This window comes from Artibeus jamaicensis, unplaced genomic scaffold (genome assembly GCF_021234435.1).
Source record: "Artibeus jamaicensis isolate MK-2021 breed Jamaican fruit bat unplaced genomic scaffold, CSHL_Jam_final scaffold_474, whole genome shotgun sequence".
NCBI lineage: Eukaryota > Metazoa > Chordata > Mammalia > Chiroptera > Phyllostomidae > Artibeus > Artibeus jamaicensis.
The window spans coordinates 25761119-25783470 of record NW_026522046.1 but is presented as its reverse complement, the minus strand read 5'-3'; the positions used below and the strand labels follow the sequence as shown (position 1 = coordinate 25783470).

At 40.4% G+C, this 22352-nt stretch overlaps 1 protein-coding gene across 1 annotated transcript in view; it reads left to right on the top strand.

Moving 5' to 3' along the window:
* The first annotated feature begins 522 nt into the window (after window positions 1-522).
* The window catches only part of GFM1 (G elongation factor mitochondrial 1), a 38815-nt gene continuing 16985 nt past the window's right edge, over window positions 523-22352 (top strand). The window contains exons 1-13 of the mRNA XM_037126354.2: window positions 523-713; window positions 1980-2132; window positions 3466-3598; window positions 4036-4240; window positions 6023-6139; window positions 8057-8207; window positions 9279-9436; window positions 10698-10782; window positions 13215-13352; window positions 14857-14958; window positions 17064-17120; window positions 20030-20167; window positions 22264-22346. Of these exons, the coding sequence (XP_036982249.2) occupies window positions 624-713; window positions 1980-2132; window positions 3466-3598; window positions 4036-4240; window positions 6023-6139; window positions 8057-8207; window positions 9279-9436; window positions 10698-10782; window positions 13215-13352; window positions 14857-14958; window positions 17064-17120; window positions 20030-20167; window positions 22264-22346 (1610 nt within the window). The 5' untranslated portion in view covers window positions 523-623. The remainder of the gene's footprint in view (window positions 714-1979; window positions 2133-3465; window positions 3599-4035; window positions 4241-6022; window positions 6140-8056; window positions 8208-9278; window positions 9437-10697; window positions 10783-13214; window positions 13353-14856; window positions 14959-17063; window positions 17121-20029; window positions 20168-22263; window positions 22347-22352) is intronic.

The following is a 22352-nucleotide window of genomic DNA, read 5'->3' as shown; positions in this document are numbered from 1 at the left end:
ATACAATGAAGACTGCGGAAGTGTTTGGGAGGAAGACCAGAAGATCTCTATTTTGGACATATTAGGTTTGAGATATCACTAAGAGACTCAAGTGGAATTATTAAGAATACTGTCTTCCTTGGGCTGGGCATATAACGTTCAACATCAAACAATGACAGAATATATTGTAATGAGAAAATGCACAAATAATTGATGGGTCATTATTTCCCCACATTCTTTTCTGGTCAGTTCCTACAATATTTTTTTTTATTTGTATTAGCATAGATAACAATTTTGCATTTTTTCACTTAAATTCTGCTACAAACATTTCTCCACATTGCTGTATCAGCAAAACATTGACGTTTAAAGACTGCATCTTTCTGGAAGTATGCAAAAGCCCAGTTAGTGCCGACAGCACTTTCTCTTCCTAGTCGGCAGATGGCGCCCGGGAAGCAATTGGAGCCGCTCAGCTCAGAGATCCGGAAGCTCCTCCCTCTTTCCCTTCTTTTCCTCCCTCTCGTCCTTCACCCCGGAAGTGTTCGTCCGGCACTATTAGACAGCGTGACTTTGAACGCTCTGGCTGCAGTGCGTGTTGCTGAGCACACACGGAGTGGCTGAACCTCCGCACCGGCTCTGCATTTGTCATGAGGCTGCTGGGCGCAGCCGCTGTCACGGCTCTGGGACGCGGGCCGCTCCCGCGGATCCCGGCCGTCCTGGGCTGGAGGGGGAAGCAGGTATTTATCAGTGCCCGACAACACGGGACCGAACTAGGAACTGTCCCCGGAACCTTGCGTCCCTCCGGGGCCAGGGAGGTAGTAACACCCCTTCCCTTCCTGGCACTGGGTTACTGACAGCTCTGAAAACAGGCGTCGTTCCTCTGTGCTGAAAAGCCCATCGTGCTTTCACAATTACTTGTTATTCTTGAACAGCGTTTCGGTGCCCTGGGAAGTTGGACGTGCCCCGATTTATGGTTAAGCCTCTTCTTTTTGGTATACCACCTTAAAGAGAAGTGACTGGAGCGCAGGTCAAGACAGCTGAAAAATTAGTGTGTCCAGGGCTCGAACCCAGACCTTCTTACTCATTATCAAGCGCTCTTTTCATTACAGAGCGTCATTGGTCTGGCTGCCCTCTCTTTCAGACGACCCTGGGTTATTTGATTTGGCGCTCAAACCTCCCGGTCCTTTTCCGTTGTCTTGTTTCTGCCTTCTGCGAGGGGCGCAGAATAAAGAAGTATAGTTAGGTAGGAGTTGAGTCTTTCCTATCACGCAAGCTTCATTTGCTTCGTTTGCTGGTGTCTCAGACATTGACTCAACTAAGTGCCTAACACCCAGTTTCCATTTAATATTTTATCCATATTTTCCAAGGTCTTTTACTTTCCTCTTCCCAGAAGTGGCTGCAGAGGTTTATGTCATGTCTTGTCTCCATAAAATGCAAGATTTCCCCCCTCCCCACAATTAAAATAAAATTGTAAAAATGTGATTAATTGTTTTTTTGTAGAAGAAATTGGAAACCTTTTGTAAGCTGTGTGGGAGCAATTTCACTACTGCATAGAACATACAAGCCCTTGAACAGCCTTGCTTGTGGTGAACTACAATAAAGGGGAAGGGGAAGAAACTAAGTAAATTTTAAACTAATAACTGTTTCCTATTAAAGTAGTTGTTGGGAGCTGTCCTGGTTTTATCAGCCCCAGTGTATAGTTTCAAACCTGTAACCAGTAAAAGTATCTGCCCTGTTTATTTAATTATTTGAATATTTCTTTCTTGTTTGATTTATTTTTATTATTATATCCTTTTTTATTTTTAAGGCTATTTTTCCCTGCCCTTTGTTGCAGTCTCTCCTTTGCTTCCAAGAGTTGCAGGTTGAGACATTTATTCTTTTGCCTTTCCAGGCTGTCTGGGATGATGTTTTGCATCCATGGAGACTCCTTGGAGGAGAGAGATCCCCCAAACCCATTCTAATTTCTTGCTGTGCAATGAATTGAACTTTCTTTCTTTTTTTAGATTAATTGGAAGGTCTGCCGATGGTGTTCTTCGGAGGTGATTCCTAATGAAAGGATAAGAAATATTGGAATCTCAGCTCACATTGATTCTGGGAAAACTACTTTGACAGAACGAGTACTTTACTACACTGGCAGAATTGCAAAGATGCATGAGGTAGCGGTTCATACAGATTCCAGATTAGTTAGAGCTTTGTTTTCATTGTTTTGTGGTTACAATTTAATAAGCTTCACAACCTGAAAGGGTCAAGGAGTGGTTACAGTGGATGTTTAATCAAATTCCTATCCCAAAGTGGATAGTTCAGATGGGCTTGAAACGTTGCCCTAAAGACTCTGTCTAGACCGTCACAGTAGGTTTGTTGAGCACTAGTGGATTGTCTTTTGAAAATGTTAAGTCAGTATGATGTACCCTTAAGCAACCATCCAAATAGTACTTACAAAATTTTTATTATATTTTTAATCGTCACCTAAGGATATGTTTATTGATTTGAGAGAGAGGGACATCAGTGTGAGAGAGAAATAGCAATTTCTTGTCGCAATCCCCCCTCTGCCGCCCCCCGCCCCGCCCCCCGCCCCGCTGGCCCCGCTGCCTTCCCATACCTGCCTGGGCCCAGGGATCAAAGCTGCAACTGTTTGGTGTACGGGGCTATGCTCCAGCCAACTGAGCCATCTAGCCAGGGTGCATTTACATAATTTTTAATGTTATGGAGAGATGTTTATAGTGTTAAGTGGAAAAAAGAATTTAAAATGATGCATAGTATGGGCTTAACAGTTAAAAATGCATATATCATCCCTGGCTGGTGTGGCTCATCTGTTTGGGCATCATCCTACAAACCCAAAGGTTCCAGGTTTGATTCCTGGTCAGGGCAACTGCCTGTGTTGCAGGTTCGGTCTTCAGTTGGGGCGCATGCAAGATGCAACTGGTTAGTGTCTCTCTCTCTCTCTTCCCCATTCTCTAGAATCAGTAAAAGAAAAAAAAACCTTTAAAAAATATATCAGAAAAGAAAATATTTAAGAAAATCTTGAAACTTTCTTGAAGGAATTCCATTATCATTGAGTAACGTAACTTTCCATTTAAAAATATTTCTTCAGATAAAGATCATCTTCTTAAATCACATGCTTTAAAAGCTGAGTTCTTCCCACTTGGGCCTCAAAATCCATGTGCAGCAGAGCAGGGAAAATTCTGTTCTCCGAACATCTGCTCACAGACCAACACAAGGCTGGAGGACAGGACCCTGCAGAAGGAGCAGGGATGGCTCTCAGACGGGGTGACTGCTCTGGCGGTAGTGGCTGAGGACGCCAGTGCAAACAGGGTTAGGCAAGTAATGGAGGGCAAAACCTGTAGTGTTTTCTGTTTCATGAGGTGACATGGTTTCACAAATGAGGCTTCTCTGCAAATCACATCAGTGTTCTGGCTGCATCTCAGTAAAGATTTCTTTGCTTCTTGGAGCGCAGGATGGAGCAATCTGAATTGCCGTGTCTGTGTTTAGGTGAAAGGGAAGGACGGAGTTGGTGCTGTCATGGACTCCATGGAACTGGAGAGACAGAGAGGAATCACCATTCAGTCGGCGGCCACCTACACCGTGTGGAGAGACACTAATATCAACATCATAGACACGCCTGGTGGGTTCAGTTCTTGGTTTTATTGCAGCTTGTTTGGGCAAAACCACATTTAGCTATTCTGATGCAGCTCGTTTTCGAGTACCAAATAATACTCAAAAGTGGGACTGAGTCCCTGTTGAACTTTGACTTGGCTCCTAGAGCTCCTCGTCCTCCTGCGGTTTCCCTGGAAAACAGTGCTAGTAAATCGTGAGTGGGAAGGCTGTGCCTGTCACGTGTGGGAGCTGATTCCACAGGTTCCCGTGCCCTTGTATCTCTTTGAAGCGATCTTGTGGGGCCCCTGGACCTTATGGTGATGAGCAGTATTGGTGATTTAAAAAATTCACATTCTAATTAGAAGACTTATGTGATGAGCAGAGATACGAAGACTTTTAATCATACATGTTATAAAAATGCACACTGCTCTTTAAGACCACCACGCACTTCTCTGTCTCGTCTAGGGCACGTGGACTTCACAATAGAAGTTGAAAGGGCCCTGAGAGTGTTAGATGGCGCCATCCTCGTGCTGTGTGCGGTCGGAGGGGTGCAGTGCCAGACCATGACTGTGAATCGGCAGATGAAGCGCTACAACGTTCCATTTCTAACCTTCATTAACAAACTGGACCGGATGGGCTCCAGCCCCACCAGGGCCCTGCAGCAAATGAGGTACCGAACCTGGGAAAGGACAGAGTGGGTGTGGTGATCTGATAACAAACTTTGTTTGCAGGATAATTCATTCAGTATCATTACGCTTTATTCTTACATTTCCCCTCCTTAAAAAAATGTGTTTATGTGAGTGACTTACTTTAGTAAATGGAACACTGAAGTCAGTAGTTTGGTTGGTGGTGTGATCTCATCAACTGCCTTTTCTGTAAAATGGGGAGAATGGGACCTAAATTATAGGGATGCTGAAGGTGAGTTCAGAAAACAGTTTGGTGGTTTCTGGTTTGCTGTGATTAGAGAAGTTAGAACCTAGAGTAGATTCTAAAAGTGCTTTGCATTTATTTAGACAAATGTAGAGGATCCTCTTCACTTTCACCTTCCCCGGAGGAATGTACCTGAGGCCCCCAAGCACACGCTGCGTTCCCTTGCTCCCAGGGTGACACAGCTGCTAGGACAACATAACCCTTCCTCTCTGTACCAGACAGCCCAGTGCGTTGCAGAGCATGTTACGTTTTGCACAGTTCTGGGTGTTTCAGCCAGCCTTGAAAAGAGTCAGAGTTCCACTTTTTACCCCCTGCAGAGGTGTGACAGGAGCTGCGGAGTTTTGGCCCAGCTCACACAGGGCAGAGCCGATGGCCGTGGGCAGCGGAGGTGATGGGAGCGGGAAGACTGAGTGTGATGACAAAAGAGACGGTGTTGGGGAACTCTGAGTGACTGTGCCGCTCTGAGCACTCGGATGCAAGTGAAGCGTTTGAGAATACGAGAGTGAAACTTTTATTAGATACTTTCAATATTTTCTTGGTAAAATGAAACATTTTCACTTTTTACCTTTATTGCTCATATTTTAGTTGTGCTTGGCAGTGCAGGGACTCTGCCAAGCCTTTTTCTGAATTTTAGGAACATTCTTTTTTAGCATCTGTTTGACCACTTTGGTTTGTATCACTCCCTTTTCCCCTGTTTTCTCATTTTTATAACTCCCACTTGAACAGAATTCGAAACTTCTGGATCTGATCTCTGTGTTTTAACTTTTCTACCATACTTTCTTCTGCTTTCTGTCTCTATTTTATAATGATGAGCAGTGAGTAAATTACTGAGGTCGGTTTTCCAGTTCACTAACCTGCTGTTCATCTGCAGCCCCGCAGTGATTTAGTCTGTGTTTTTCTTTTTAATTTCAGCAATTATATAGTTAATTTATATAAAATTTCTCTTTTATTGCAATATTCTTATTAATAGAGATAATTCTCAGACCTTTACATTTTATTTCTTCTAGTAAATCTCTCCTTGGAGTTTAGTACTATTTCTTGAACTCTCATGTCTCTTTTAAGCTATTGGTTTCCTTCAAATATTTGGGGACGTCGTGTTTTCTGTCCATAATTGTAGATGGGCACCTGGCGTCCATAGCAAACAGTGGGAGCTAGAGCATGTTTCTTCTCAAGTGAGAATCCCGGCCTGTGAGCGCAGTTTCCGGTCAGCGGTTGTGCCTGGTGCTGGTCACAGGCTGATGATCGGTGTCTGACTTCAACACCCGCGCTGAGAGGTTCCCGTCAGAACTTGTCCAGACAGCTGTAGTCTGTTGCTGGAGTTGGCTGATGCGCTGTGGGCGTGGTTATCCCAGCATCCTTTCAGAGTGCTTCTGTTGCCGAAACAGGGTTGTGGCTTCCTGGGCACGCCCAGTCTGGCTGTCAGTCTTGTCCCAGCTGCTTTCTGTCCTCTGTTCTGTCCTGCTGGTGACACCCTCCCAGGTCTGCAACATCTGGCGTTGACTCATTTTTATCTTTATTTTAGGTCTAAACTAAGTCATAATGCAGCGTTTATGCAGATACCCATTGGTTTGGAGGGTGATTTTAAAGGTATTATAGATCTTATAGAAGAACGAGCCATCTATTTTGATGGGGACTTTGGGTAAGTATTAAAAATATACCATTAAATTCTTACATTTTAGAAAGTACTAAAGGGAGGGAAAGGATGAATTCTTCAAACATAGACACTTTTTTGAAATGTTGCCGGAAGAATATCCTCTAAGATGATTTTGTTTTAATGCCTTTAATTCCATTTGCTTCCCATTTTGCTTAGTATTCATTCAAAGGGAGACTGTGTTACTTGTTGGGTAATATATTTATATCACGTTATGACATGGACGGTGTGGTAGAAGGCCTTCAACTTGGGTTGGTGGTGTAGTGCACATTCATTCATCAACTCACTTATTCTGTGGACTTTGAGGGAGCAGCTGTGTACTGGGTATTGTGATAAAAACTGGTAAGAAAATAGGAATCATAAGTATTTCCTCTACCTACTTCATGGCATTACAAAGATAAAATGATTAATGTATAAAAGGCAGAAGTTGTACAGATGTTTAGGCGATACAAGGAGCAAATGGATAACTGACACGGTATTTGGCTTGTCAGTCAACTTTTGGGTGACTTTAGCATACAAAGTACTGTAATTGCTCAGTGGTCATCAAGCCGTAGCATTCGGAAAATCACCCGCAGAGTTTGTTAAACACATACTCTTGTGTCCACCTGCAGAGATCGAGTCAGTAGCTCCCAGGGTTGCATTCAGCCTGGAGTTCGCATCCCGGAAGCTCCCAGTGATGCTGCTGTCCCAGGCCTGCAGACCACCCTGTGGGTGGCACTGATCTGGACAGTGTGGGTCGTAAATGACCTTTGCTCTGAGGAGTGGCCCCAGCAGCCTGGCAGTTTCCTACCTCTGCCATGAGCTGGGGTCGCTGTCCTGGCCGATGGGTAAAGGGTGTTCGTGGTCATTGAACAGCGATTTCTCTTCAGCAGCCATCTCGAAGGGCTGTCCCACAGCCGGAGTGTTTCTCACACTTTGTGTGTGACAGCTAAGTGATGACAGCAGAGTTGGCCTGTTATTCCTTCAAGTGGGTGCAAGGCCCAGGAGGCAGGGATTTTTATCAGGTGTGCTCACTGCTATTTCACCAGCCAGAGGGCTCTCTGGTGCATAGTGGGGACTGAACAAATACTTGTAAATAAATCAGTCAGTCCACTTCTCCAGAACCGCATCAGAACCACAGATGGGACCTTCTTGATAAACCTGCCCCCTTCCCCAGCCCTAGACCACTGGGTTTGTGTATTTTGATGATTCTGATGTAAAAGTCAAAGAACCAGAGAACTTGCTAGAAAGGAAGAAATTAAGCTCTAAAGACTATGAAAAACATTCCTTAGAACTATTTGCAATTAGCTATTATTTATTTAGTTATAGTTTTTTCTGAAAAGATTATTCTCGATATTAGTTTCATTTTTTAAATACTTTGAAAACTTCAATTTTATAAATATCAGGTATATTTGCTTATTCACCGTACATATTTTATTTGTGACTCTCACCCCTTTGGCCTCCAGAGGAAGGGAGAGCCGGTGCCAAGGTGGATGAGTCTGTCCTGTTTAGTGCCCCCTTCTTACTAGAAGATGGGGTAGTCTGTGTTAAAAATTACGTGATTGGGTTTGTTACGAATGGAAAGGGATAGTCAGGTCTCTAATTCTGCCTGTTAAGAGACTGTGATGTTTTGATTAATTTGGGTAATAAAATACTGAGGTGTTCACATGGCTTTGGAGTGAGGTTGGCTTTGAATCTTGGCTCTTCCATTTACTAGTAGCACAGCCTGGAGCAGTTCGCTTTGCCTGTGTTGCCTGCTGTCTGAATTTTAAAGATACCTATCAGTATTATTTACCATGTTAATACCAATATATCAGAGTCCTTTCTCATCTAGATTATTAGCTATTAGTTTAACTTTTTCACTGGTGCTTTATATGTTTGATTGCATGTCCTTAAAGTACCAAAATAAACCATTTCTGTTCTTAGCCAGATTGTTCGATATGAGGAGATCCCAGCAGAATTCAGGGCAGCGGCAGCTGACCACCGGCAGGAGCTGATTGAATGTGTTGCCAATGCAGACGAGCAGCTTGGTGAGATGTTCCTGGAAGAGAAAATCCCCTCAGTTTCTGATTTAAAGGCAAGTGTTCTCAAAAGAAGTCTTATATTAATCAACAATAGAGGGAGAGGAAGTTTTGTTTCTCAGGGTATGAACATGATGCCTTTTTTAAAAAAGTTATATTACTTATTTTTTAGTGTGTTTACACAATGGAATACTGCTTGGCCGTAAAAAATTAAAAAAGAAAAAGAGATCTTACCTTTTGTGATAGCACAGGTGGACCTGAATATGATGCTTTTATGCATGGGTTTTACTAATGAAATTGGAGTAATTTATTTAACATAATTGGTTTCTTCAAAATATACTTGACATGCATTACTGTCATGTAAGAGTTCTATATAACTCAGTTACGTGTTACATAATATATATTGTGTTATATAACTAAGTTACATAATATCTTAAAATGGAAAGGGAGTCATAGTTTGTTCTAGGAAAAAAAGACATTTACAGAGCCAACCTTTTGAGTACATTTTTATTAAGAAAGAAGATAAATATAGAAATAATACAGCAATAAATATGTATGTTCTTTAAAAAAATTAAGCAGTTAATTAAATATTTTTTATTATATGACACTAAATTTTTTATTAAATGGAACATTTTTAAATGTTTATGGTTTAAACATTTAAAAATATGTGAAAGTACACAGCTGCTTAGTTTTCTGCCCCCCCCGAAATAGGTGACCAGTTAATAAGTTGCCGGTGTATCTTTCAAGATACACACACACACACATAAATTTTTTTCTTTATTTTACACACTTAGCATAGTGTTTCACATAGTGTGCTGTCTACACTGTTCTCTGTGTGTGTCTTCTAAGTGTGTATATATGTACTTGTGTATATATACTTTTATCAAATTAAAAATTAGTGACATTCCAAAAGTGTTGAAAGCAGCTTTCTAGCTCTAAAAAGGCATCTGTTTTTTCTCTTTTTGTTTTGTATTTTGACTGTAAGTTATAGAGGACCTGATACTCCACTAGAGCCAATACTCCAAGGAGTATTAATAATTTCTTTGATTTTTTAGTTTGTAATTGGTCTGAAACATAAAGTATATGACAATCATTTAGGATTGACTAATCTTTTTTTTTTTTGGTAGCTTGCAATCCGAAGAGCTACTTTAACGAGGTCATTTTCTCCTGTCTTTGTGGGAAGTGCCTTGAAGAACAAAGGAGTTCAGCCTCTTCTAGACGCTGTTTTAGAATACCTCCCCAATCCATCTGAAGTCCAGAATTATGCCATTCTCAATCAGGAGGAGTAAGTCTCGGAAACAGACTCTTAGTTTATGCAGAAATACTTTAACATGTATGCACTATGAGAGAATGCAAGAAGTGTTCTTTTAGTTGTGTTTGTGTTATTTTTCATAATTTACCAAAACAATTACCATTTCTATTTGGGTAACAATTTTGGCACATACAAAAATATTTATTATTCCAGTTCCCATATTACACTGTATTGGTGAGTTAGAAGTATTACTTGTTTTATTTTCCATCAAGGTTTATATCATTAGAAAAATTTGGGACCAGCTGTTCTCAGTCATAATTTTTTTTAAAAAAGGCTACATGTAGCAAAAAAATTTTTTAACTCTCATTGATTACAAGGTCTGTCCAGAGAAAGTCCAGTCACTGTTAATATAATGAGAATGGTTTGCACAATATTGATGTAAACCTGGAAGCCAAGGAGAGTGGACTGGAATGCCCACGAGTGAACAATGACGACTTCACCGGGCTACTCAGTGGGGGTGGTGGATGCCGTTGACTAAGCATGTGTATGGTGTGGCCATCGCATTGAAGATGACTCGAGTAGAGCAACAGTTCTGCATCAGATTTTGTGTTAGGCCTGAATATTCCCCCACAGAAACTATTCATATGATTCTGAAGGCCACAGTCATAGGAAGCTGGTGATTGGCAGCTGTATCACAACAATGTGCCTGCTCATGTATCATGTCTCGTGCAGAGATTTTTAGTGAAACAGCAAGTCACCCAGGTGACTAAGCCCCTCTATAGCCCAGATTTGGCACCCTGTACTTGTGGCTTTCCCCAAAACTAAAATCATCTTTGAAAGGGAAGAGATTTTAGACCATCGATGAGATTCAGGAAAATATGACCAGGCAGCTGATGGCAATTGGGAGAACTGTGAAGTCCCAAGGTGTCTACTTTGAAGGAGACTGAGGCATCATTGTCCTATGTACAATGTTTCTTCTATCTTGTACCTTCTTCAGTGAATGTCTATTTTAATATTACATGGCTGGATACCTTCTGGACAGACATTGTATCTTTCTTTTCTTTCTCTATCAGACCATTTTTGTGGGTTTTTTAGTTTCCTCTGCATCTGTCACAGTGTAATGACTAAGGCCATAGAAGTTATTCTTACAGATTTCTTTCAGTGAAACTTCACTAATGTGTGAAGTCAGAGTTTGGCACATGTGCTTTTTCTCAGATAATATGGTTCGATGAAACAAATTGATATAAAATATCAAATATTGCATCTCACAGAGTTATATTTGCTTTACTTTAAGTGACTCAAAAGAGAAAACCAAAATCTTAATGAACTCCAAGAGAGACAATTCCCACCCATTTGTAGGCCTGGCTTTTAAATTGGAGGTAAGTTGCTTTCTAATGTATTTAACTGTTATATGTAGAAATTTTCCTTCAGGCTTTTATTCCTATTATGAGATAACTCTCATGACATATTTGGTTATAGGTTTCTTCGCTGTTACTCTTTTCTCTCCCTTTCCATTCTGACTCTGTAGAAGGAGGTGACCGTGCACCTCCCACACTTAAGGAGTGGACATTACGTTCCGCCTCCTTGAGGGAGCAGTATCTACCCAGGCCGTCTGGGGTTCTTCTGTGTGGGAGAGTTGTCTTTTCTCCCCGTTTATGTTTGTGTTCAGTCATTTGTTTACATCAGTATGGACTTAGGGTATGTGCTGCATTTTGCCATGCGTACTGTGCTGCTGTGTATGGTGCGCACCTACATTTTTGTGCGCACCATACGTGGGATTATCATTTATTCCCATGGCTTGCAATCATTATACCCATGTATAATGCACATCCTTATTTTCCCCCAAAAATGTGGGCAAAAAAGTGCGCATTATACACAGCAAAATATAATGCTTGGTACTTTGAGTTACAATTCAGGAGTACGTTACTTATTTTGTTGCCTAGATTAGCCAGGTTTTGCCCTTGTAGCTCTTTCAGTTGGGTCCTGTGACGTGCCCCAGTGTTTGCTTTTCTGGCCGCTTCCTTCCCTTTCTGGCAGTACAGCATATTCCAGGCTTATCTTGAGTGTTCCCTGCCCTGGCCCTAGAATCAGCCTGTTCTTCAGGAGTCCTGTTCCTTTTAATAAAGAGAATGGTATCAGATATCAAGATTTGGTCACTGGGTACGCTTTTTTGTTGGGCTGTCTTTGCTTCTGATCTTACTGTTTTATGTGGGGAAAGAAAAGTGGATAAATTGGAAGTGGTATGGACAGAATTATATTTTGGGGGCTTTTTCCAAATTTTAAAATTTTTATAATGTAATTTTTAGTATCAGTAAAATGAGAAAAAAGGTAATTTTAAATTATAAAGTAGAAATAACATAGCAGTGACAATTTTTATACATAAAGCTTTTAAAAATACGTATTTAGGAATACTTTCTTAAGATCCCCAGAATAATGATTATATAGCTACAGAATACATTAATATTTAATGGTTTGTGTCACCGAATTGCTTTCATACTCAGAATTAATGTATTAGATTATTTTGATGGATCTTTATCAGCAGAATATTATTATTAAAATCATTGCTGACTTCTTAAATGAAAAATGTTATTTTAATATTTTGCCTTGCCTTAATTACTAATGATAGAGAATATTTTTTCATATACTGTATTATGCAGTTGTGTTTTGTAATTCCTTTGTAATTGCTACTTTTATAAAAAAATTAGGGTAAAAAATTTTTACTTGTATGAGCTTTCTCTAATGAAGTGAATTTTTTAAAAACAGTCATTGCTTTAAAATTTATATAATCAAGTCTGTGAGTCTTTGTCTTTAGTCATTCTTTCAATTTTAACCTTAGAAACTCTCTTCTTTGACTATATTTAATAAATACTTCTTACTTTCTACTTTTTTATGGTGGGATTTTTTTACTGTTAACCCAACTGGAACTGGCTGTGCTGTGTGCTGTGTGCTGTGTGCACCGGGGCGGGCCCAACAGACCTCTTCGGAGAGTTGTCCAGCGACCAGCTCTGAATGATGTTGCACTTTTCCGTTGGTTGCCATGTCTTCTGTATCACCTGTTGATAAATGAATTAAACATTTTAGATGTGTATACCATACTTGGTGGGATGTTCAGTCTAATTTGTGCTAGTTCTATACTTTTTAAATTGTGGAGGATTCAAAATGTTTTAATATTAGTTTTAGTTCCTTCTCATTAACATACATTTTCACAAGTTTTTTATTTTTTACCTATTCCTCTACATGACTTTTAAGATCACTAATCAAATGTTTAAATTTTTTTCTTGGGATTTTGATTGCAATTGTGTTAAACCTGTAAATTAATATGGGAAGAATTGTCAAGGTTTAAATATGTGTCTTATTGTTATTAATATTCAGGAGGAATTGACCCTTAATTATTCATTTTATATTCAGTTACTTTACAAAACTCTCACTTGTAAGATTTCCAGGTGATTATCAAATTTTTTTAGATGTCTTATTATTTCTAATGATATTTTTGTTGTCTTTCCAATAATTATACCTTATTTTATGTCCTATTATATTAAACTGAAATTATAAAATAATACAGAAGACAAAAGTATAGTTCCTTAAATAAATAATTTTAAAGTTTTTTCTAATAACATTTATTTTAGAGAGAGCAGAAGTATTATCTTGGATTGTGATACCAAAAAGAATAACACAACCATTTAATTACCTATATTCGAAACTACTAAAATTGGCGAGGGAATATCTGGACAGAGTTGTAAAGTTTTCCTCCTGATTTTGATTCTTATGGGTTTGTTTTTTTTTTCTGCTCCTCCTCAATCTTGACTCCTAGGCAGGTCGCTTTGGACAGTTAACTTACGTTCGCAATTATCAAGGACAGTTGAAGAAGGGTGACACCATCTACAATACACGGACAAGAAAGAAAGTGCGGGTGCAACGGCTGGTGCGCCTGCACGCGGACATGATGGAGGTAAGTGCCTGGCCACTGTGAGGTCAGAGGTTTCTTTACCACAGGCAAAATAGGTCTACCTTCTTGGTACCCCAAGCCCCACAAGAAAATCACTTGCAGTTGAATGTGTTTTCCTAACTTCTTCCTTTGTAGTTAGGTGTGGTACAATTCTGATGTAGCACTTCACTGTGGGCTGCATCAGCAGATGTTAAGAACACACAGTTCGTACCATTGTTCATGAGGTAGCTGGGTTTCCTCGATCACCGAGGTTAAGGAGAGGGGGCAGTTAGTTCCCCAAAACTCAGAACACAAATTCAGCACTATCTTTAAGAGCTGTCGTTACACAGAATACAGTAGGTTTTTAGGACAGTGGAACTGTGGTTCTGAAGGGTGAAAGTAGTAAATTCATACATTGTCCCATTTTGTTCAATAAAAAATTCTGAAATATGGTTGGTCCGAAAGCTCTGTGTTATGCTAGAACTTTATATTTGTAGAACCCACCCCAAGAATGGCCAAAATGGTGTTAAGAGTCCATCTGCAGGTTTCAGACCTCTGAAATCTGGTCTGGGAGATACGTTTTGGCTTGAATTCTTGAATTGGTTCTGAATCTGTCCCAGCCATCTATGGTCCACACACAGGGTGAGGCCTTGGTAGGAATACCAAGTGTGTGAGGTTATCTCCTTCTCTCACCTTTTCCCAGTTCAGTTCCATATTCCTGGAGATATTTTAGTCTAAGCAAAGTCTTCGGATGTTCAGTAATTTTTGGTGCTCGTAACTTCTGTAGCTCCTGGAAGATGCATAGGCAGTCTTTCAAAATTGGACCAAATTGCTATTTTGAGATATAGGCAGCAGGGGGCAGGCCAGAGGGATTAATGATTGTCACAGCTGTTTCATAGGCCAGAAACCAAGAGAATTGTACAGCTGTGTAACCATTAAAGTAAGACACACAAACTTGCTCATTCACAGCCACAGCTGGTATGAATGAACTATCATGTAAAAGGACAAAAACAAGGAAGTTTAGAGGCGCCAATGCTTTGTTCTTAGACTTCCTGTTTTCTTAGCTGCATCCATCTGTGAGAAATTAAGATTATTTTAAGTAAAAGGGACTCCACTCTCCTGCCTTTGTTTTCAGAACTTCCTTTGTAGGCTTTTCTCGTGCACCTTTGTCATATGCATCTTGTCCTTGGACTGTGGCAACACACATAGTACATGCTGTTAATCCCTGGGAGTAACTGCAGAACCGGGAGGCTCTGCATTCTGTCAGCACTGCAGACACGCCCAGTAATGCTGCCGTGGCTCAGTTCCCATTAGAGTCAAATCGTGTCTGTTGAAATGGGGCTTAAATAAGGGCCCGGTTTAAGGTATGTCTTGCCACAGTTGGTGTTGCGTTGGTTCTAGCTAATTCATTCTTTACAAAATTCATGGGGAGGTTCTGCCATGTTTGTCTATGCTCAGTGGGCTTAGTGTGCAAGTTCTGTCTAGCTGCCCTGGTCTGATCTGTATTACTTGTTATTTCTTTATTTAGGATGTTGAGGAAGCATTTGCTGGAGACATCTGTGCATTGTTTGGCATTGACTGTGCCAGTGGAGACACATTCACAAACAAAGATAATAGTGGACTTTCTATGGTAAGTCATTTAATTTCAAAGCTGTTTACCCCTTGAGTTTCAAAGGTCTGTGTTTGTATGCAGTACATTTACTACTTCAGAGAAACATCCACAATGTTTTCATTGCTTAGCGCTGTGAACATCAAGTACAGATTGGTTGTGACTCTTTAAATGCCAGTTGGACAAGTGTGCTGTGTGAGCTAATTTATCTGGCTTTCCTTAGGAAAGTCGTTCACGATCCTCCAGGGATTCTAGTGTCAGGGGGAAATCTCTACACAGGAAAACACACCTGGACTGTGTAGCTCCGATTCCTGAGCTCTGCCTCCCCATCGTGGGTAGGTCTCCGGTTGCTGTCACCATCCCCAGGCTGGTCCCCATGGAGTGCTCCTCCCTTAGTAACTCAGCAGCCGGAGTAGACCCTTCCCTCAGGAACTGTAAGAGCAGACTAACATTTAGACTAGACTTGGCTATAATATAACAGAAGGGAACCAAGATGCAACTGGACAGTCAGACAGCCTGCTCTGTGGCACACATAGGTCCCTTTTTATCACTGAGGTACCCTGAAGGGAAACACATGCTGTTAGTACAGACAGACCCTGGGAAAAGCCCTGGGACTGAAAATCTACCTCCGTACACGGAGGGCAGGGAAAGCCTGGAAAAGAGGCAGGCCACTCCAGTCTGGCACCTAACCGTGTTTTTCAAGGGAAGCTTACATAGGAGGCACATCTTGGGCAGCTGCAAGATGAGGTGGGTAGTCTCTGCCCTTCCAACAGGTGCCAAAGAATTGTTCTCTAGAGTAAGAAGAGGGGAGCAGTCACAGGTGCTAGTACAGGAATGCTTCCTGATGTGGAAATTACGTAACGTGCTTGACCAGGTCGAGACATCAGCCCATTCCAGGGTCCAGCTCATAGCAGGAGGCAAGAGAGGGGCGCTTTCTTTATGTCAGAGTGAACGTCAGTTAGAGTCCGAGTCTCTAAGCGGCTTCGGCGGTAAGCCACCTCCGTTCTGGCCCAGGTCGGCTCTCAGCCCACACAGTGGTCACGCCGTGGAGTAGTCTCTCCTCCACACGTGCTTCGGCAGTTCCTGCCTTTGAATTCCCTTCACTCACTGTCCAGTTTTGTCCCATTAAGAGAACAGATTGTTCCACATACAACAAGACACTCCACTGAATTTAGTAGAGAAAGAATATGACTACACAGAGGATAGGTAATTTGTAGGGAACAAATTGACCGTGGATCATCATTATGTAAGAACTGGTCCAGCCCTGACAGATGAGCACTGTAGTAGTCCCAGATTGTACGACAGACCCATAATTTTATCATGCAGGGTTTTGTGTAAAATATTGTCTCATATCTGGTTTTAATGTTGGTGTAAGACAGTACAAAAATTAAGTAAATCTGTGCAGGCTTTTGGGGGCTCTGGGTAAGAGGACTGCCATGATTAATAAGGCTTTCTCCATGTGCCTGTCATTAGCAGTAGGAAGCCACCAGGGGTTGCGGGAAGTGCTCAGGCTTTGAGCAAGCAGACCTGGGTGAGAGCCTGCCCTGTATTTCCCACCAGCCTTTGGCCACATTATTTTCTCTTCTTTCCTTGCCTTCCAGATTTTATTTGTAAAATTGGGTTAATAATATCCGCCTCTCAGAATTGTGGTTGATTAAATGAAGTATCATGTATAAAGAATCTAGTGCCCTTTCTCTGTTTCTCTTATCATTGATCATAATTCGATTAAATAAATAACTTATCAGAAGATAGCAACAGTAAATGTAGCCACCAGTCAATAAGAATTCTACATGTCAGCATTTGGATTCATTATAATGTGTTAAATTGGAAGTATCGATAGACTTAAGGGTCATTAACAGTTAAGTAAATAAATAGATATTTATTTTCATTGTTTTGGGAGGGAGGAGATCATGTAAATGGATGCCTTTATTTATGAATGTATTAGTATTTTTATTTATTTAATGCATATAATACATGCTTTTAACTCTAGGGTATATGTTGCGTAGCCTAAAGATGTTTAGTACTTTTTTCTGTTGTAAAACAGACCATTAAGATTAATCCATCCCTGACTCTGATTCATTCAGTACTAATTGGAATTCTTCTCTGTTTTTTAAAAAATATTTTAGGAGTCAATTCATGTTCCTGACCCTGTCATTTCAGTAGCAATGAAGCCATCTAACAAGGTAGGAATTTCCTTTAATACCCAGTGTATCACAGTAAAGACTTGAACTTTTTTCAAATAAAATATTTTATTTATTTATTAACAGAGGGAAAGGGAGGGAGAAAGAGAGGGAGAGAAACATCAATGTGTGGTTGCCTCTCACACAACCCCTACCGGGGACCTGGCCCACAACCCAGGCATGTGCCCTAGACTGGGAATTGAACCAGTGACCCTTTGATTCCCAGGCTAGCGCTCAATCCACTGAGCCTCCTTAGCCAGGGCTGAGTTCTTTATCATCTGTCTCCAGAATGCACATGGTATCTTGTGACAACCAACAATCTTACATTTTCTATTTCCTCTTTTGGTGTTGAGATCACTTTTTAAAATTTACCAGTCAGTTAACAGTAATTACTCCTCAGTGTATTTAAAGAAGTTGATGGTATTTACAAGACTGCTTCATAACGTTACTAAGTAAAGCTGTGACTTGCTCCAGACTGGAAAGCATGACTTCCTAGGTTCAGATCGTAAGAGGATGGACGAGGGGAACAGGCATTTGTCCTAAGTTGGAGGAAAACCTTACTGTGAAGCACATGAGAATACTGCATAGATTAATTGCCTCATGGATTATAATGCATCTCTAGATCTGTTGTAGTTATAAAGTAAATGTACAGCCATAACTTGGAAAGACTGCTTTTCTCACTTTCAAATATAACAAGTTTATGATTAGATATGATATCATTTAGCTTTTTACAAAGCCAACATTGCTTAAGTTTGCATTCACATTAGCTTGTCATTGGAATTGAATCTTAATTGTTTAGTGCTTAAATTTCTTTGATGTTCTTAACAATCACATTAATGTGGTATTGAAGTGAACTCATTCATGCACAGCATGAAGAGCTATGACCTCATGTCATCTGGGAACTATCATGCACAGCACACATTCTGGTTGGTGTTGTGGATGTAGTAACAGCTACTACTTCATGTATTTTGAGCAGCTTGAGATTTTACAGAACCATTTCATTATAGAAAAGAATGTTGAGGTGGCAAGAAACATTAAAATACTCCCATCTCAAGTTTGAAGGAAAGCAAACCTTACATCTTATTACAGTAAGATGTCAGTTTATTCCAAGTACTTTGCTTAAGTGTTTGCTTTTCCCTTCAGAATATGCAGGGCTAGAAGTTAAAGATACAAAGCTCTTCATTCCTAAATTCAGAGTTTATGTAAGACTTTTGTCCTGATAGTTCACAGTAATGGAGGGAAATCAAATGCATCAACATCCCAAGGGTTTTTTTGGGTCTCAGGATGATTTGCTTGCTGAAGTGAATTAATTTAAATTAAATAATCACATCACTGCGTAAAGCTGTGCATTTCAGGAGTGGAGGCAGGGATGATCTAGTAAGCTGAGAGTACCCGACAAGTACAAGGAAAAGGGGAAAAGACTTTGGAGACAGACTAACCCCGGGTCATTCTCAGCGTTGCCATGCACATCTGTGCAGTCTTGAGCAAGTCACATCACTTCTCTGTGCCCAGTTTCCTCACCTGTAAAATGTGGAGAAGTCTGTCTTGCAGCATTGCAGTTAGAATTGGAGATAGCATCTACAGAATATAGAACACACAGCTCCAGGCATATGTAATAACTTAATGCTGGTGATTCAGGGTGTGTTAGTTTTCCATTGCTGCCATAAGAAATTACCACCAACTTAGTGTCTTAAAACATCACAGATGTGTCATTTTTTAGTTGTGTAGGTGAGATATCCGATGCAGTTCTTAATGGGCTTGAATCGAGGTTTTGGCGGAACTGTCTTCTTTTCTGGAGGCTCCAGGGGACGGTTTGTTTTTTTGTTTACTCAGATTGTTGGAAGAATTCAGTTCCTTGTGGTTACAGAACTGGGGTCCCCATTCCTTGCTCTCACCTGAGAGCTGTACCTGGCGTCGAGAGACTGCCCCGCCCCCTTCCTCCCATCTCCAATGCCTGCGACAGTGAAATGAGCCCTCCAGTGCTTTCAGGGGGGTCCAAGCCACAGGCTGCATGCAGCCCAGGATGGCTATGAATGTGGCCCAACACAAAACTGTGCATTTTTGTACTTGAAACCTTTCTTTTGCTCATCAGTTTTTATTAGTATTTGTGTATTTAATGTGTGGCCCAAGACAACTCCTCTTCCAATGTGGCCCAGAGACACCAAAAGGTTGGACACCCCTGCATATTTCTTGCCTCTTCCCTCTTCATGTCTCTCGGACTTACCTTCTGCCTTCCTTTCCCATTTTGTTAAAAGGACATGTGATTACTTTGGGTCCAACCGAGTTGTTTATGTCTGTTCCCTTAATCACACTGCAAAGCGCCCTTTACCATGGAAAGCGACATTCACAGGCTTGGGGGTTGAGCACATACCCTTCGAGGGCTGTTACTCTGCTTCCCCCTGTAAGGAAATTACATCTAAAGAGAATAAAGGTGCATATAAAACCACCTCCAAACAGATTGTTTTGCAAGTCTCAGTGTGGCACTTGCCTTACTGTTGGTCTTAACTGTCCTCTGAATCTGCAGTAGAGTCTTGGTAAACATGCCTAATCCTTTGATTATTTATAGGATTCCTGAAATCTAACACAGTAACACAGATTTTACTTTCTGCTTCATGGGCAGTTTTCCACTATTGGACAGACTTTGTCAGTGTAATAGGAGAGGGCATCGAGTTAAGTCCTAGGCTCTTGTATCTTGGTATGGAAAGAAAATTCCATCAGCTAGCTATTTTGAGCTCTATTGGCTGGGTAGTATCCAAGCTCACATATTTAAAGGCTACTTTCTAGGAATTAGATGGTAGATTACTTTTATTTCTTAACTGCATATGTATTTAATTTTATGCAGTGAAGTTCTTTCAACAGTCCCACTGCTTATCATGATTAGTAAACTCTGTAATGACTTTCTTTTTTTAAAGAATGATTTGGAAAAATTTTCAAAAGGTATCGGTAGGTTTACAAGAGAAGATCCCACATTTAAAGTTCACTTTGACACCGAGAGCAAAGAGACAATTGTTTCTGGAATGGGAGAATTACACCTGGAAATCTATGCTCAGGTAATGAATAACAAGGAAATTAAATTCAATTGATTTTATTTATGTTTGTGTTTTGTTAAGAGTAAAACTGTAATTTTCAGTATAATGTCCATAAACTACTAGTGGCTTTTCAGTCTCACTCTGGTTTGTATCCAGATGTGGTATACTGCTTTCTCTACTATGTATTACAAATTAGTTATTTTTGCTCTGTAAGTCCTTTTATTTGTAAAGCATTGCAGACTTCTAGAGTCAAGGTGCAGGGGTTTTGTAATAAGACCATCCATCCATCAAGGTCATGGTTAGTTAGGTTCAGTATATCTTGGTCCCAGCCTTAGGGAGACAGCCTGCAGGGAGAAACTTGCTGAGAATGTCGGCCCACTGGTTCCCACTCTTCAGGCCACTTCTTGCCTGTTTTATACTCAAGTCAGTACTTGGAGATCATTATAACATAGATAAAAGAATGGGTAGATGAAGAGTAAATACAACTAAGTGACGAAGAGATAGCCAACCTATCAGATGCACAGTTCAAAACACGGGTGATCAGGATGCTCACAGAATTGGTTGATTTTGGTCGCAAATCAGATGAACAAATGAAGGCTACACTAAGTGAAATGAAGGAAAACGCACAGCGAACCAATAGTGATGGGAAGAAAACTGGGACTCAGATCAATGAAGTGGACCAGAAGGAAGAGAGAAACAACCAAACAGAAAAGAATGAAAAAAACAAGAATTCAAAAAAAATGAGAAGCTTAGGAACCTCCAGGACATGTTTAAATGTTCCAACATCTGAATTATAGGGGTATCAGAAGGGGAAGAGGAACAGCAACAAGTGGAAAAGTCATTTGAACAAATAATAAAGGAGAACTTCCCTAATCTGGCAAAGGAAATAGACTTCTAGGAAGCTCAGAGAGTCCCAAAGAAGGTGGACCCAAGGAGAAGCTCACCAAGGCATATCATAATTACAGTAGGCAAGATTAAAATGAAGGAGAAAATTCTAGAAGCAGCAAGAGATAAGGAAACAGTAATCTACAAAGGAGTTCCCATTAGACTGTTAGCTGATTTCTCAAAAGAGACCTTACAGGCAAGAAGAGGGGTCTGGAAAGAAGTATTCCAAGTCATGAAAGGCAAGGACCTACATCCAAGATTGCTCTATGCAGCAAAGCTTTCATTTAGAATGGAAGGGCAGGTATAGCGCTGCCCAGATAAGGTCAAGCTAACGTGGTTCATCATCACCAAGCCCTTATTATATGAAATGTTAAAGGGACTTACCTAAGAAAAAGCAGATAAAAAAACATGTACAGTAAATGACAGCAAACACACAATTATTAACAACCACACCTAAAACAAAAACAAAAATAAATTAAGCAAACAACTAGAACAGAAACAGAACCACAGAGTTGGAGACGACATGGAGGGTTAGCAACAGGGGAGTAGGAGAAGGAGAGGGGGGGAGAAGGTACAAAGAATAAGTAGCGTAGATGGTAGGTAGAAAATAGACAGGGGGAGGGCAAGAATAGTATGGGAAACATAGAAGCTAAAGAACTTATGACACATAGACATGAACTAAAGGGGGGAATGTGGTTGGGAGGGGGTGTTCAAGGTGGAGGGGAATGAAGAGGGAAAATGGGACAACTATAATAGCATAATCAATAAAATATATTTTAAAAAAGAATGGGTAGATAGGCTATGTACTTTCCTAGGAAACATCCTGTGTACTCGTGAATGAAAACAAGATGCGTAACTTAAGATTAAAAATTCTAACTGTGATCATATCTTTGCAGTTGAGACAGTACAAAACTCTGCCAACAGATCCATACACTATTCCAGTGAATAGGTAATAAGATGGAAAAAAGATGAAGTTTTAGAGGATATATCAAATGGATATAAGTGTAAATTAATCAGTCTAAATTAGAACGCACTTATATAGAACATATAAAAGCAGTTTTATTGTTTAATATGTAGCTAATGCTTGTAAGATATTTAAATGGTTTACGATTGATCATTTGTCTATCATATTTAAATAACTGCTTCCAATAATTAAGATTATTAGGATTTATTTTATTTTTATTTTTTTAAATTTAAACACACCAAAAAATTATTTCCCCTGCTCTTTTTAGAGGATGGAAAGAGAATACGACTGTCCTTGTATCACAGGAAAGCCAAAAGTTGCTTTCAAAGAGACCATTACTGCCCCTGTCCCGTAAGT